This window comes from Trichophyton benhamiae (genome assembly GCF_000151125.1).
Source record: "Trichophyton benhamiae CBS 112371 chromosome Unknown contig01535.1, whole genome shotgun sequence".
Classification (NCBI taxonomy): Eukaryota; Fungi; Ascomycota; class Eurotiomycetes; order Onygenales; family Arthrodermataceae; genus Trichophyton; species Trichophyton benhamiae.
This window is the reverse complement of record NW_003315109.1, coordinates 450,795-467,776: the sequence shown is the minus strand read 5'-3', so window position 1 is coordinate 467,776 and position 16,982 is coordinate 450,795. Positions and strand designations below refer to the sequence as shown.

At 48.0% G+C, this 16,982-nt stretch overlaps 5 protein-coding genes across 5 annotated transcripts; 2 read left to right on the top strand and 3 right to left on the bottom strand.

Annotated features, from left to right (window-relative positions):
• Positions 1-98: 98 nt before the first annotated feature.
• On the bottom strand, positions 99-1,817 carry ARB_06447 (uncharacterized protein; the record flags this gene model as incomplete). The annotated part of the gene is made up of 3 exons (XM_003015278.1): positions 99-1,166; positions 1,236-1,516; positions 1,700-1,817. 3 exons carry the CDS (start codon positions 1,815-1,817, stop codon positions 99-101), a joined length of 1,467 nt encoding a protein of 488 aa, XP_003015324.1.
• A 1,127-nt stretch (positions 1,818-2,944) lies between these two features.
• ARB_06446 (uncharacterized protein) lies at positions 2,945-4,348 on the bottom strand (the record flags this gene model as incomplete). The annotated part of the gene is made up of 1 exon (XM_003015277.1): positions 2,945-4,348. The coding sequence occupies one exon, from the start codon at positions 4,346-4,348 to the stop codon at positions 2,945-2,947; it is 1,404 nt and encodes a 467-aa protein (XP_003015323.1).
• Positions 4,349-4,686: 338 nt separating this feature from the next.
• On the bottom strand, positions 4,687-5,622 carry ARB_06445 (uncharacterized protein; the record flags this gene model as incomplete). The annotated part of the gene is made up of 1 exon (XM_003015276.1): positions 4,687-5,622. One exon carries the CDS (start codon positions 5,620-5,622, stop codon positions 4,687-4,689), a length of 936 nt encoding a protein of 311 aa, XP_003015322.1.
• Positions 5,623-5,811: 189 nt separating this feature from the next.
• Positions 5,812-6,039, top strand: ARB_06444 (uncharacterized protein; the record flags this gene model as incomplete). The annotated part of the gene is made up of 1 exon (XM_003015275.1): positions 5,812-6,039. The coding sequence occupies one exon, from the start codon at positions 5,812-5,814 to the stop codon at positions 6,037-6,039; it is 228 nt and encodes a 75-aa protein (XP_003015321.1).
• A 9,587-nt stretch (positions 6,040-15,626) lies between these two features.
• ARB_06443 (uncharacterized protein) lies at positions 15,627-16,821 on the top strand (the record flags this gene model as incomplete). Its single annotated transcript, XM_003015274.1, is given in 2 exon segments — positions 15,627-15,785; positions 15,805-16,821. 2 exon segments carry the CDS (start codon positions 15,627-15,629, stop codon positions 16,819-16,821), a joined length of 1,176 nt encoding a protein of 391 aa, XP_003015320.1.
• Positions 16,822-16,982: the final 161 nt, after the last annotated feature.

Below are 16,982 nucleotides of genomic sequence, written 5' to 3'. Positions count from 1 at the left end.
ACATGGCAGTTTCAAGAAGGAATATGCTTTCTACAGGGTAGAGCTAATAAATACCATTTGCAAATATGCTGTATCTAAAGGTTAGCTGCATTGTCACTTTAACTATCACCAAATGCAGACCCTAATTTCGCTGCAAGACCCTTCCGACTAAATCGTTGTCCCTGATCATCGAGACCAGCCCCTTGAGCTGCCATGGCCTCGGCTTCAGCTCTGCTACCATACGCCTGAGCCCCCGGAACTTCCAACTTCGCGTTCAGCACATTGATACGCAGTATATGCATGTGTGCATTTTCCAGGTATTCTCTCATACTGTCCAGAGCTTCTTCATGCAGCTGCTCTCTCGCAGGCGGTTTGCTGGTAACGATTACTCCTTTTTCAAGATCTATTCTAGCATCGAGGATTTCACTCTGGATAAGTCCAATCAACTCAGACACAAATGCACCATTTGGGTTGAGTTGCCCCTGCTCATCTCTAATTTGTTCTTTAGGGGCAAATACCTTGGCCATGCCATCGAGCGTGACACGGCTGTAGGGTATGATATGTTGCTGTATGGCTTTCGTCCTGATGCGCCTGTACAGCGTCCGGACATGTCTCTGCAGGTGCAAATCAAGAAGGTAGTCAGCCTTGTAAGCCTCTAGGATATCCAGGCAGAGCCGAAACTTTGATGCGCAAAAGAATGAAATGGCTTGACGGATATGGGGTTCTAATTCAAGGAAATTTCGAAACGACTTGTTTTCGAGAACATTTTTGGCAAGATCAGTTCGGCTCATGGATGCCAAAGCACAGAGACCACCATAAACCGCCACATCGTTTGGTGAGATCACCTCCTTGTAATTATCACCAAGGGCTGGGTCGGTTGATAAGAAAGTTATTGCAGCTTCATGGTACGAACTTGCTGCGAGTTGTGCTAAGCCGTGTGATGCAAAGAGCTTAGCTTTACACTTCGGTTCATCTTCCGGTTTAAACTGAAGACTGCGCAAGCGATGAACATTGGCCTGGAGGGCTAACCAATCCGAGCGATCAATGGCAACAACAATGTTTTTAAAGAGCATTGAAGCAATATGAGACGTAGTAGTGCAGTAGTCCCGCATTCTTGAAAATGCATGGGAGGCGGAAGCCAGATCGCCTATGCGATGGTAATGCATACCAAGATCCTCATTCCCCATCTATAGAACGTCAGACACAGGAAACGAGGAAATCATGGAAGGGGATAAGGCGAATGTTGGGGAGCCTACTCGTATGCTCTCCTTGATCAAATTGTTTTTATATCCTTTCAGTTCACGTTCCAGTCGGTTCGTATCGGCCTTGACGACTTTCGTAGTATTGTTGATCCATTCAGTGTCCAATACAGCCTCGCTGTCGGACGGGGCAATTTGGCTGAGCGCCTCAACCGCAGTCTCATAACAGCTAACGTCCATCCCTGACTTTGCTTCAGCAACTGCCATCTTTAAAGCTTCAACAGCAAGGAAACTTGAACAGGTTCCGATAAGGTATAGTCTAGCAAATTTTGTCCTCCCTAGTAGAATGAGCACCAGCCGAGGTGATTAGTTTCACGCATAGACCGCGTCGTTTTGGGAACGGAACATCGTACCGGTGTAATTTGATATGTATGTTTCGAGATCAAACTTAGGTGGCTCTATATAGCTTGGTTAGAGAGTGCTTTACCAGCTCGGTTATCTGTGAATTCCGGCAAGCATACCGTCAACGATGATACGTGGAGTTGTTAGACTTCGGCCTTGGTGTTCCGCTGCGGGCTCTATATCCATCGCTGAGCTACCCGTACCATTGCCGGCCCAGGCTTGTGATGACGACTCCATGGTTGTGTGGGAACTGTATCTATGCCTTGATTGTGTGTTGTATTGAGGTAAAGTAGCTTATGGAGGGCGGGGTGACGGTAGTCTTAGAGAAAGGAACAACAGCGCAGCTAGGGCCCTGGCTTAAGCTCGGCGTCCTGAAAGCATGAATACAAGAGCTTGATTATGTTTATTTATGCCTCTTTCGTTCTCGTGTGTTGGTTTCTAATTCAAATTCTGTACTCAGTTAGCACGCTGACTTGCTGATAGATGGCTAGAAGGCGGGGAGAGCAAGTGGCAGAGATATTTGGGAGAGCCGGTGTTTCTCTAAAAAAGATTAAACGTACAGATCTGTTAGAAATGCAAATAGAGCTCGTGAATCGTTCCCTTAACCGTCGTGAATCGTGATGTCATGTCCTGGTGTTGTTTGATCTTTGATGGCCAAAAAGAAGCTCGGAGATCAAAATAAGGCTAACCACTGGATTACGTAATGAGAGCACTCGATACCAAATAACCCGGTCACATGAATATTGTACTTTTTGGTGAAATGGAAATATCATTCATTTACAAGCAGATGGAGGATAAAAATTTAGTGTTGATATGCATTTTCATTTATGGTCATAAGTCAATTATATACCATTATCCCGTCTTTTGATTCCCAATTCTTTTTCCCCCTTTCCCATTGGAACCCAGCCAAAAAATTAGAAACAACCACAAAAGAATTTAGGAGACACAAGGCGCCAGCTATGTCAAGTATGGGTAAAAAAGTCAAGAACAAATATACCAAATGACAGGCGACCCTTGAAAATGCACAGAATATAGGAAATAAATGGTAGTGGCAATGGAATAGTAAGATAATGCTGTCATGAGTTAAAAAGTTGTACGCGACGAACGGCAATCGTAACCGATTAGGGGACAAGGAGCTTTTTTTCGCTCCAGCCGATTGAAATGTGAAAAAATATGCCAAGGTGAGTTTGGTAATAAGAAGGGGTTGGGGTGGAGAGTAGAATTATGCGGTATGTAAGGAAATGAGTTTAGGATCCATGGGACAGATCGGGAGAAAGCTGGGGTATCAATTGAATTTTGAGGGGTTATTGTGAAGTGGGATGTACTTTTTTTTAACTCTTGGAATAATCCTTGCAGCGAATCTCCTATCCCATAAGATCATCGATGTTGAGTTCATCACCGAGTTTCATGGGATGCTCGATGACTGGGACTGCCGTTGGTCCAATGAGGCCTTCAGTGGCGTTGGGGTCCTTGATCCATGGGCCCTTTTCTTCTTCGGTGGCATTAAGGACGCCCTCTGATCGCTTCAGGGTTTCGATGTCCAAATCAGTAACATAGGCTTCTCGACCCATGCAATCGCCGGCAGGGAGCTTAAGCCGGACTTCAAACTCATTGTCAAGCATCATCTCATCCTTCCATAGGCGACGAGGGCCGTCGTAAAGGCAGAGGAGACGTCGCTTCATCTTCATCTTGCTGTTGGGACAGCTCCATGAAGGAGGATAGTTGTTTCGGTTGTTTCGGCGCCTTGAGGTGGCAACACGATTCTTGGTCACCTTGCTGTTGGTGGAGTTAGATTTAGAGAGCGAGCCCTTCACAGAAGAGTTGGATGAGTCGTTTTGTTTGTCCGTAGCATCTTCGATTTCATCGCCATCTTCGATTTGAGTAGCGTTCGACTCGAACAGCATGTGTCGCTCCATGGTGTCACGGACGGCCTCGTCGGAAGCGACTTCGGTCAACCTTCGGGAGTTGATGGCCTCCGAGGGTTCTTCCTGCTGTACTACTCTCAGGACACAGTCGTCAAGATGTTCGTAGAACTCCTGGGCATTTGAAAACGTCGCGGTACATGTGGAACATTTTCCGGTGGCATCCTGGCAGTAGCTGGACAACTTCCCACTGGGAACAGACGGAGGGGTTTTCTTCCTGCCGTTGGGAGCAGACTGGTCAACGCCGTGTACTGTCGTGAGATGGCGTTTAAATACGTCCGCGCGGTTAAAACTTTTCTCTGCAGCGGATCCTGATCCAGGGCAAAAACCGCAAACCATGGTCCCTTTGTAATGTGTCAATGTATGACGATTTTTATCATATTTTCTTGCGAATCCTTTCAGATGGTATTCGCATGTCACAATGGGACACTTTTCGGGGCGTTCCGATTGGTGAGTGAGCATATGTGCTTTGAGGTCTCTGAAGACACGGCCGCAGTCTGGGTGGGGACATCTTCCTTTCTCATTTTCTTCCTCGGCTTCATTTCGGGTTGGAGAGGTGCGGGCAGATGGACGAGAATGAATAGAGGAGATGGACGACCTGCGCCCCTGGAACGGTCTAGGTGTCGAAAAGGTATTTTGCTGCACAAAAGAGGGGTTCACATCGAGCTTCTCCTGTTTCTGGGGTCCGGATACTCCCTGGGACCGTTGCTGTTGCTGAGGGGTATGAGAAATGTTAAGAGGAGAGTGTGGTGAGAGAGGAGCAAAGGCGGGTGAAGAGATGAAGGGGTATGGTGATTCTTCTGCGTACGACACGGCTACTCCCGAAAAGTTGCTGCTCTGTTGCATTGGCTGTAACAATGCAGGATCTATTTAAACACCATCAGTTCTTTGTCTTCAACGCCAACACGGCGGTCCTGCCGTATATCTGTAAAGGTCCATGATGACCAGACGTTGATAGAGGAAGAGAAAACAAAAGGGCATGTTGAGAAAGAGAGACAATGAACATGCCAAGCATTAATAGGTACTAGCAGTGTTATTGTCTCAGAAACTAAAGTGTATGTTTCCGTAGATCTATCTTTGTCCACAACACCGCCATTTGCGTCGAGTCACGACGGCAGGCTGAAGACACAGGATAGATGAAAGATAGAACATAAATCTTGCGAATGATAGGGGGATATACTAAGTTATATCGCTCGACCAACAGGCACAAGATTTATAGGATATAAAAGAGGAAGAATGGAAAGAAGAGAGAAAACGAGGTCTAGAAAGTACTTACCCACATAAGGAGTGGAAAACTTTTCGCTCGCATATAGCATCTCAGGGTCGATGCTATTAGACAGGAAGTCACCTTGATACCCTTCACCAACCATGGCTACTTGCTCCGCACCCACGGAGACGTCGAGGTCAAGCCACTGGTCTTGATAAGGGGAACCTATTGATGAATTTGTTGCGCTGGGAAGAGAGTGGGTAGAAGCCGAGGAGCTGATCGAAGAGTACCGATCGCCGGGCTGAGAGAGCGGTAGAAACTGTGGCGAGCTGGAGGGCTTTGGCGCCAGCCTTAACTCACTTTTGGCAGGGTAAAGCAGCGGAGAATCCAGAGCCAAGGGTTGCTGGAGCATAAATGGATAAGGATCGCATGAAAGTCTGCTGCTATTGTTGTATGCCCCAAAGAGCGCTTGTTGCTGCGGGTCAAGGGAGTCTAGCGGGCCGCTAAAGGCAGACGAATCCATGGGGAGTTGTTGGAGGTAAGATTGCTCGCGAGCAGGGCGCTCCAAAGCGAGCATGACGGAGAGCTTGCTCTTTACGCTCGTCCAAGGAGTAGTAGGGAAAAAAAGAGAGTAGTGTAGAGGCACAGCGAAAGGAGGAAAAGGGACCACAATAAAAGAAGTAGTGAGTCCGTGAGCGTTTATCTCCTTGATCTTCCCTATGTCCGCGGTAAAAAATAGGATTCTAGGCAGACAAAGATAGGCTGGATCTAATTGGAGGAAGCCGAGGTCAGCACATGGGGGATAGACGGAGATGATTTCTGCTTTCGCTTCTTCTTCTGTTTGGCAACTGGAGGGCGACCAACGAGACGAGAAAGAAAAAGAAAAGGGAGAATGGGAGAGGAAAAAGAACATATAAGGCAGAGGAAAGAGGGGAGTTGGTAGAGCAAGCGATTTATGTGTACAGAACAACAGGAGATGTCAAGTAGTTATGTCGCCAAGCTTGGGTTCAGGGCAACAGGGAGAGTGATCGATGGGCGGGCCGCACCGCTGTTTACGGGCACCAAGAAGGGTGGCAAAGGGCAGCCCTTTTAAACAGCTGCCATGGCCATTCGCAGCAGACGCATCCAGGCGGATGGAAATAGGCCGCTAGGGAAGAAGGATGGGCAGCGGAACGGAGGGAGGCAGAGGACAACTGGCAAGGGGAGAAGGAAAGAAAAGAGAGAGGTCAAAGTATGGATGAAAGAGAAGGAGACGAACCACGAAGAGCCGATCCGAAAATTGGGAGGATGCAATGCGGCGACCAATAAGCTTGCTCAGGTGGCAGCCTGAGCAGTGGACTGGAAACAAGGGCGAGAAGACGAACTGGGTCGTATTTTTATGACTGATCGGTCAGATATTGGATCGTTCTGCTAGTTAATGTGAAGATCAGAGTGCTGTGGAGCTGGAAGCTCTTCTCCCTAGGAGCACATGTTATGATCAAGTCGTTTGTCCTTCGAGTTCTGGCGAGTTTTCGAGCACCGGCCTGGACGGGCTCAGATACGATGAGTAGTATGAGTATGGGATCGAGAGAAGGAGTGGGGGAAGGGAAAGGAGGCGTCTGTCGAAAAGGGTAGAAGAAATGTAGGGCGTAGGCGGTTGGGAGTTATATAGATGGGCCTAACAAGTCCGAGAAGATGAGTGGAAGAAGGGAAAAAGGTGGAGGAGAAAAGAGGCAGAGCATCAATTATATAAAAGGGATCAGGGCAACGATATTGGAATTATATGGATGGAAAGACGAGCCAGCCCAGGGAACTCAATATCACCATCAGGTACCGCTATGTAGCTTACCCACGAACGGGACGCTTCCACTGAGATGGGTATACGTGAGAAGAGCATCCACTTGGCCTGCGTGCATGGACAGGGGGAAATGGACCGGGGGGCAGGGTAGGGCAGGGATGAACGCCCATATTAATTCTCGACTCTTTTTCCATACATAGTCCTAGCTGTATCGGTCATTACATACGGCCACCCGAGTGTTTTGGGGAGGTTCCGTATGGGAGGGATACATGGCCCCCTTTCTGCCCAGGCGCCTGGTGCTTTGTATAGGCTTCCGTACTGACCGGCGGCTTCCCCGTCGCACGGGAAGCAACCGCGTAAGAGAAATACGGGCCATATCATTCATCGTCATCGTCATGCGGGTGTCGGAGTCTCCTTCGAGTTTAAAAATTAAAATCTTGCGTAGGGCTTAGACGGCGGGGCACGGATGGGACAAGCTAATCCATCGTTGTGCTTAGTCGGTTGTGACCCTTCTCATCCTTCTTGATGTTTGTTTCCCTTTCTCTCCCTGTGCCACGCCTTTGAAGCGTCCTGAAAACTTGCGGTATTCCTTGAGATCTGGTTATCCGGCCTCGACCCAGATGCTTCGACTGACGGACTGGAGTTGGGATTGCGACAGTGACAACCCCCTCCTAGCTTTTAACTCGAAGCCTTATGCGCGGATACTTACTATGAAAAGACACGGATGGTTGTTTCAAATCCAAAATAGCAACAGACCAATCGAGTGTCCTCCGGGGAAACTGGCCCGGCGCTCACTGGCTACTCTGGATCAGAGAAGAGAAGTTCGACACCCAGCATGAACTCTCTTGGTGCGCCTTTGTTTTTCCCCTTTTGTCGTCTTTTTCTTTCTCTTTCTTTTTTTCGATTCCCCATCTTATTGCCAATCCATCAACTTTCGTCACAGAATAACGAATTTGATGACTGTAAAAAAAAGAAGGCCTGAAAAGAAATGATTAGTAGAAAAAAAAAAAAAAAAAAAAAAGGAAAAGGAGAAGACAAATAACAGGAAGAAAGCATGGATACGTCTTCGTCGTCCCACGTAATGTGCAACCCCGGCTATGCAGAAGCCTCTCTTTTGATCTTGAAACTCCGTGTACTCCTCCGCAGAAGGAGGAAAAGAGAGTTAACCTTTCTGATGGTACCCAAAAGAAAGCGCAAGTATCGTCCATACGGAGTAACAAACTCTCCTTTCCTCTCCTCACCCTCTCTTCTCTCCTCACTGCGGCTTTCCCTTCACCGTCGCTCCGCAAACCCCGGTCAAGGTTTAGTAAACATTCTTGATCCACACCATCCTCTCCTCAGCGAGATAATTGGCCCAAGGTAGCCTTATGGCCACTTTTAGTATTCACCCTCAGGTGTGCAAGGATCAAGGAGAACCGGTCAACGAACTTTCGCTGCGGTCTGCATGCAAGAATGTTTGTTGTTGAGTGTTCTCCATGCAGGTTCTAGGCGGAAATTCTATCAGATTGCTTCCCGTTTGGGACTCCCCTCGATCCGCAATAGGCTATGCTTAGGGCCTTGAACCTGTCCAAGGAGGTGCGTAAAGAATCCACCCGGGGATACGATGTGTTTTACCTAACCATCTGTCAACGTGCTTGATCAGACCGGGCGCTGTCAATCACCGTTGCCCTGCTCAAGCCCATCCCTTTTCACCGCGGATATGGCGTATAATAGTTGCCGTCTCTCTGGTAAAGTCTCGGTCAACGGCGCGATTATGACCATCTTCGTTTACTAGCCTGTTGTTTTTTTTCTTCTCTTCCGGTCCCCGGAAGGCCTGTCTGTGCTACCCAACGTATTCCTGGAGTTCAAAAATGGGACAACTCCTTTTGTCTTACCTGGATTTGATGAATTGTAACTATACATGGGATGGAGAGACAACTTCAACCGATCCACGAATAGTTCAGATCGAATATAGCCGTAATATTGACGAAAATGAATCATTTTAACTCCGTTGTTGTCCGCATGTTTTGTTGAATCTTGGTACCGTATCTCTGGAGTATGATCGGCTGTTCTATTGTTAATAATTCCCATTTTATTCCATTTGACTTACTTATTGGGCATAATACTTCTCCTTTTTCAAGTCCTTCATTATTACCCAAACCCCCCCGTCAAAACCTCCTCACCCAAATTAACCCAGTTAGGGGGAAAAAGGAATACGATGAAATCTGAAATGACGATTATCATCACTCTGTCCACTGGATAGCCCTATTGAAGGCCCATCTAGACCCGCATCTTCCTTTCAATATAATCTCAAGAGAGGAAGCGCTTTTCGCTTTCCTTTTTCTCCCTGCTGTGATTGCGAGTCATCGAAAAGAAAAAAGACGCAGGGCAAAGAATACGTTCTAGAATGCGTTGCATTTGATGTCATCTTACATGGTCTCCTGTCGCATGTCCCCAGACCTGGACCATAGGGCAAGCTTAAGATACATGGGGGAGGGCTGCTGGAAGGAAGGAATTTAATAATGTGCAAGTCAGCATAAACTTCATACGGAAATTTGGTATCAAATAAAACCCACCTGATGTTCGGTTTGACATGGTATGAAGGGCATATAGTATTATCAATAATAATACCACTTAAATACCAAGTCTCGCTCATTTGACACTAGTAACTCAAGCTCCTGTTTGTGATCTCCTGAAACTGCATAAAATGCTGCTTGCAGATATGTATATGTGATGCTCCCCATGCTTTTCTGACGTATCTGATGTATCTGATGAAAATCTGGTGGGTGCCTGTCTGTCTCGAAATATTCGTACAAGTGACTTGGCTTTTCCCAGCACTGCTGCTAGCCCACAACCTTATTATTGTCTGACGCTCTGCGTGGACTTGGTCCTGGCTCATGAAGGGGGAAGCGAAATCTAGCCGTCGTCGCCATCCGTGGGCGAGCAGCATCTGCCACAGGTCGGCCAGCATGCACCATAGCGATTCTGCATCGCTCTATCAATAACGGCCGGGACGTCAAGGAGTGTTCTCACCAGTCAAGGGCCGCGGTAGCCGAATCGGCTTGCTGCCACTATTTTCCCAATCCAGACTAGCAAGCCTCCCCTCCGCCGAACTCTGCCTGCTCCCTGTCCCATGCTCGCTTGCTCGTCCGTGGTAACCGTCCGGCCTCCAGCCTGTCTGTGTCCGCTGTAAGATTGATTTCGTGGCTTTGTTTTTGCGTTGCCCGATATTTCTTTTTCGCTTGACGTCCTTTTTCCTTTTTGGGGCTGGCGGTGAACGTTCTGCCAAGTTGCACCACCACAGCCAATGGCATCTCGGGAAAGCCGGGCGCATTGTCTTATGTAAGACTTTGGCGCTCTCTGGTTGGTCCACGGCCTTTTGCTATTTTTATCCTTACCGCAACTTTATTGCCGAAAACCAAACTTTCTTTTTCCCAGTGTTATTGTTGATATCAGGATGGCCAGGAAGTATGAGCATGAGCATGAACATGAGCATGAGCATGAGCATGAGGGAGACGATGCAGGACATATGTCGGGTGAGTGACAATCAGCGAACGTCTGGAGGGTGGTTGGCTGCGAGACTGCAAGCTTCCGCCAGGTAGCATCGGTTATTTGGATAAGAGCGGCCCATGCAGGGAAATTTACACTGCCAGTTTGGTTGCTCATAGACAAGCGGAGGAACGCGGGCAATGAAGGTGGACTGCGTGGTGTTCCATCACAGTAACATACTGGATGCAACTCAAGAAACGGCATTTCAACTCTTTCCTGTACTATGGATGAAACTGTTATCAGCTCCTTTTTGTCCAGGTTGTTGGTCCTGTGGCTTGCGGCTCAGGAGATTGAGGCCTCTGTTAACTCGCCATGGTAAAATCGGCGATTCAAGCCCAAGAATTTCGGTAACCAGATGTTCCCACTCGACACAACATCAGATGAGATGGCCCATTTCCCGCCCTACAGCTAGTCTGCCCTTAAGTATGCTTAAGTTGGTATCCACCAGCGTTGAATTCAAGCCTTCGTGGTACTTAAACTCGCTTCTTGTGCGCGCAATCACCAGTTACATTTTAGCCTGATATTGCGCCTCCTGAGTCTTTTTCTCGAACTTGGCCCACATGGCATTGTCAGCCGTCTCCCCTGTATAGAAACGTTGAGAGAGAAGTTTTTCCATCCTCCATCAAGTTGTGCCGTTATGCCCACCCAACATAACACGAGCAAGGAGGGTACGGAGTAAGGCAGACCAATTTCCGTGGTACACAAGGAGATGCTCTAAGTATATACGGTGAGCACGGTCGCCATACATACCGAGTTATGCAAACCCAGTTCTTCCGTATCGTCAGAGCTTCATACAAAGCTGTTTTGCAGCTCGTTGGTCGCTTTGTGGCGGTGCGTTCTGTATGTACGATTTTCAATACGTACACGGTATTGATGTACTTACAAGCGTCCTTTTTCGTCCAGGAAAGGCACATGTTGCGGTGAAAATAATAATTTGAGCCTCATCAGAATTGTTATCTCCCCCTTTTTCCCGGACCTCACCAAGTTGGTCGTAATAATCCTGGACACAGCTCAGGGATGTGAAGGCACTATTGAATAACTAATAATGGTGTTGGCTCATCTGCTTTCGCTCGTCGATCGGCAACGCATAAAAGACCATAGAGGGGGGAGAGATACGTCCACGTATACCATATGGAGTATCACACATTCTGTTATTGATGAAACCCATTTTTCCTGTCCGATAACACGCGGTAGTTTACTCCGTAACTACCGAGTACCTCACATGAAAAAATAGTAGGGGAAAATTGATGATTGCTCTCGTATCAACCACGCTTGTCCCAAGCCTTGGTCCTGGGTTGGCGGAAACAGCAAAAGTACTAAAAGAGGTGGAGATGATCGTCTTTCTCATCCAGCCAAGAGAAGGGGAGTGAGAAAGGGCTTCCTTACTTACATATCTGTAGGGCATCCTGCATTATGCGGGCTTAATAATAACAGAGTGATCACTTTTCTTACCGAGAGACCGGTGATCCCGCACAATCCATGCAGAATGAGAAGCCATCACTTTCGCAAATCGTCTGAAATGGGCCTCATAATCCCTGACCACCACGTATATAACCGCAAGGGCCGCTGTTTATTATAGGGCAGGCCAGAAAACCATTAATTAGACGGAGCTGGTGAAAAAAGGAATAACGTTAGAAAGCAGTGAATTCTGCGAGCCCGATATCATCCATCGTTTTCGATATCAGTTTCCACTTTTCTGGCTCAAGCTTTTTTGACAAATCGCCCTTTCGTGGTGTGATGAAGGAGCGCTTTTGTGCCGTATCTCCGTCCGAGATGACAGATGCTCTGGAGATCGACTGGAGACGTCCAAACAAAACCCACCAGAAGCACCAAGCAGCAAATCGTCCGTCCACCACGCTTTCGTACGAACCCCATCTTTCCCCGTGTTCATCATCCGCGGCCCGGCCTGGGGAAATCAAAAAGCGTCAACCTGAACGGCAAATTATAGTGATCTCTGGGCGGGTAACTAGTTAATGAGTTCCTCTCGCCTTTGCCCTCGGAACCACCGAGTAGTTATTGAGTCGCTGGGGTAACTCGTTAAGTTGGTTGTGATGCTAGTCAACCAAAACTGCCATGTAACCCGCTGGGGCCAAACCAAGCCATGCATGCTCTCATCAATGACAGTCGAGCGGTTTACTTAGATGGTCTCGCATCCACAATAACTAATCGTGCACAGGCTTAACAAACTGGTTGCGTCCTGTTAGGCGGATTCCGCAGGGGGTTACGGAGTACCAATCGCTAGACTCTAGCCATGCTTAAGAGATCCTCAGGCAGGAGGCCATTACTTTGTCGACAGTGGATGATAGTGAATGCAGACAGCTAACCTGGATGCCACGCAAAAATGTGCCTTGAAGTAGCTTGGCAATATACGGGAGGAGGGAGAATAGGGCTGAATCACTTGATTCTTCCCTGTCCCGCTTCCCGTCGTCCGTGCAAGCCAGCTCAGCAGATAGAACGTGACTAACAGCAGGTCAGTGCATGTATGCGTATTTCTCGCTTCTCGATTCTCCCGTAAAGGGCAGATAGGGACACCAAGAGATGGGAAGCTGCTCATGCCATGGTGCCCATAAAAGGGGTTGATGATAGGGGAATTCCTTTCACCCTCATCCCTGTCGGCAACTAACTACTTAGTGATCAGTGAACAACACTATCAGCCCTATGCATCCTTCAAACGGGCTCGTACTGCCAACATCCTGATCTATCAATCAAACGATGTATACACCCGAAGTAAGTAACTGAAGTACTTGGCTGTGTATGTACTGGTTTGGCCTGTATGGTAACTATTCGTTACACACGAAAGAACAAGGACAAATCCGAATTAGTCCAGAGTGCGATGCATGCATGCATGCATGCCGAATGAAGGGGAAAATCCCTCGCGGGTATTGGTTCACCTGCTCGATTCGCAGAGCTGTGAGAGCCGCTCCTCCCAATCTTGCGGTCAGTATCATTATGCTTAGGTTTCTTAAGGCTGCCTCTCCACAGTTTGGGCATAGGGTTTGGTTTTTTTTGAATTTTCCTGAAGGGTTTGCCGGGATGCATGCAGTATTTGGTTACATCTGACGCTCCGACCAATGGTGGTCACGGTGTTGGCGGCGATCAGAACGTTCGATACTCAGCCTTGTGAGAACCTGGACACATTGAATTGTTGATTAATGATCACGTACGTTCCATATTCCCAGATAGGCGAGCGTCATTGTGGTAACTTATGATAATTTCGATGCACTCAAAAGTTTCGTCTAACCGTTTCTAGACCACTCTCTAGACAATTCTATTGCTTTCCTTTTCCTCTGGACCACTCTCATCTGTCTCTGAAATGCTTTTACTCAAGTTCTGTACGACAGCGGACGAAAGATAGGGCAATCAATCCTGGTGCGCCCTTTTCGTATTAAGCCATGGTTGCAACGAACTCACATGTGGATGAAGTTGAGTGAACAGGTTAGCCCAGATGTTAATTATTTGCCGACACACGTTGTCATCGGCAGCTAGTTGATGAGAACGCGGGTATAAACATCTTATTGGTTAGTGAGCGCATGCTGCTAAAATTTAACTCCAGAAACGTGTTCCCACCCTGTCCGCAGAGTATCCAAGGACCAGGACGTCCTTGCATAGCTGACAACTCCAGAGCTAAACAAATGAAGAAACGGACCCGAAAGGAGATAAACGGGCCATGGAGACACCAAACATCCCATTTACAACGGATATCATAGCTCCTGGTTGTCTTAAACACTACCCCTATTGCAGCTGCATCCACAATGAGGCTTGGGATATGCATTGTGCAGCAGGGTTAAGGCCCGACGAACGAACCAAGACGAAGATTACCCGATGATTCGGTCTATCCGGAGAAAGAAACCCAATCCTATCCTGCTCCCTTTCTTTCCCGTGTCGATGTCTTTGACTAGACGGTTGGTTTCGATATATTGTTTGGGGTAAAACCTCCGGTGGAGATACAACGTGGTACCATAATGCACCCGCGAGCACCAAAGCTAAAAAGACAGGAAATGGATGGAAAGGCCGCGCGGAGAGGACTTTATTGACGGGGAAGTGAGTGTTAGCACTTGTTTTGATTCCAGTTTAAATTGCGAGCTTAACACGAGGCGGGCCATCATCCTTCAACAGGGGGATGGCTGTTTTGATAGAGGGCAATGTTGGTAGTAGATGGGTATGGGTTATATGTCGCATAATGTCCTTCAGTTACTGAATATTAGCAGTGAGGTAGGATTGACCTTTCAGTCGTATCACGGAAATCCTTCTCTAGCTGGTGGCCATTCCTTTTCTGACATTGACTATTGGTATGATAGGATCGGGATATACTGAACATGGTTGATCGGAACGAGTAGCCATCAAGCACTTCTTCAACCACACTTGGTCGTATTATTGTTAGTAATAATATATAAAGATCATGGTAGCATAGACACGAGGGTCCAGGGTGCCTAAGACATGGGTACAACAAGCTCGAGGATTTAGATGTCCATGCAGAGTCTGTTTGGAGCCGCCTCCAATGATATCTTAAACCTTTGGTATGGGCTAGCAGCTCTGAAACAAATAGGCTAAACGTTTTCTTTTGTGAGAAAAGAGAGCTCGGAGACGAAGGGTGTCTAGTGATGACTCGGCTTCGGAAGCAATGCCAAATGTAACTGTTGATCCTTCTCTGTCCAGGAAGTATGCTGCATACGAATTAGACGGTGACAAAACATTTAAGCCTTTATTTGATGCCCATCAACTTAACCCGTTAATAAGGGGCGTGTAAGAAGGCGGCGTGGGTGAGGAGGTGGCAGCGCGCTCCCCGTTGATGACAATGCAGCTATCAGCATCGAGGCTAAGCCACCGCCTGGAAAGAGTGTCCGAATGGTCGGTGCCTATTTCGTTACACGCAGGGATCCACAATCTCTCCTCATCCGGACGACCATATATTCGTCAGAGGATAGAATCCTTATTTCCCCTCCTGTAATGGGGGGATCCAAAGTCCCTGCACTTAGTGTAACCACACCTCTCATGAATGCCTCTTCAACAACAGCTTGTCATGGGAATCTTCATCTGGATAACTTGTATGGCACCCAAGCAATTATCGAGCATTTCCCCAGGTTGGTAGGTCTTGCGTGATGGTGTTCTCCTCCTTTGATGTCCTGGAAAGATGCGTGATTTGGATATGGTTCGGTGGCAGTGACCGGTTCTGGTGCGTTTCACCTCTGGCTCGTCACTTTCAAGGGAGACGACGCCAGTTGCGTGGCCTCCGTGAGGCTTCTGACTGAGGGATCTGGGTATCATCCTTTATTTGGGTATCGATGCCTGGATGCCTGTACTGCTTGGTAATGAAGGTAGACGGCCCATGACGAAATGTCGAAATTCAATATGGACCACAAGGGCATAGCTTATAGACCTCTCAATAAGTAAGAATCATCTCACATAGAGAATTCCGGTCTATCTGGCGTAGAAGTGCGTGTCTGGAGCGCAGTTTTGGTGGCCTGACGTTGGTGTTTGGCGGTTTGAGGTTGCGGCTCGTGGGATATTTTTGGCTTTTTGGCGACGAAACGACGTCAACGACGGCGATTGACTTGCGGGCTCACTCCACACGTACCTGTTTACCCCCGGAGTGCTTCATACTTGGAGCAAATATGGATAGTAAAGGAGAGACGCGAGACGATATGATGTTACTCGGACTCTCGGAGCCCCTTGCCTTGCTTGTTGCACGACGATTTGCCGCGGCAAAGAATGCTGGATCGCTGGTCTTCTCGCAGACGGAGGTGACTTCACTGCAGTCGTCTACTGTTCCCGTAAGCTATATCGTTAAAGCCCCTCGACGAAGCTGCTCTCTCCATATTGTCTCTGTATGCTGACGTCGATTGGCAGTTCCAACTCAGATACTGCCCCGCGTTGGCTGTGAAACCGACGAACAACAGCCCTCTGCAGCCGGCGAGCACCGCTGCTTCACTTCCTGCGAAACCAAAGAAAGTTGACCCTTTCGAAAACCCCCATACAGACCTCCTGGTGGCTCAGATACCGGCCTCAGATCCCACTCATATCCTTGTTCTCAACAAATTTCCTGTTATCCCAAACCATTTCATCCTGGCAACGAAGGTCTTTAAACCGCAGACACATCTTCTGGAGGCCGATGATCTCCATGCAGCATTTGCATGCCTGAAGGAATGGGAAAAGCCGACGGGTGAGCTGCGTGGTGACGAGAATGTGCAAGCCGCAAAGCAGCGGAAACGCCTTTTTGCCTTCTTCAATTCTGGCGAACACAGTGGTGCAAGCCAGCCTCATAGGCACCTGCAATTCCTCCCCGTCGAGGACATGCACCAAGCTGATGATGTAGCAAACTGGCAGCCTCTAATCGATGGTGGGAACCATGCTGAGGAGAAGGATAATTCAGAACAATTGCAGCAGCCAAAGCTGCCATTTGTCACATATACCGCACCTTTGTCACCGAATCCAACCCCGGAGGAGTTGCATCGATCGTACCTTTCTTTGTATGCAATGGCTGTCACCGCTGCAGCTCAGCATTCTGAGTCACTGTTAAATGGGATTTCAGCATCAAGGGCGCTGGGAACTGAGGGTGAAGCTGCAATAAGCTACAATCTAGCTATGACAACGTCAAAGATGATGATTTGCCCTCGCAGGAGTGAACACGCCTGGCTTCCATTGGAACCGGAGATGAAGAAAGGCCTGGTTGATGAGGGGCTGGTGAAGCTTAATGGGACCATTCTCGCAGGAACACTCATGGTTAAAGCTGAAGCAGAGTGGAATACCCTCAGACAGCAGCCATCTATGCTAGAAAATGTACTCAGCTCGGTTGGAATCCCAACCTAGCCTGGGCCGTTTTAGCCATTTGATTGCATATCCTGCGACATATAATACCCTTGCCACATATGAGAATCTTTTATGACGCCGCTTGACTCTTAAGTTGCCTGCATATTAGAGACACCTTGTTCAACCTTCCGTTGTGAATTCCCGGCCTGCACAGCTATAGA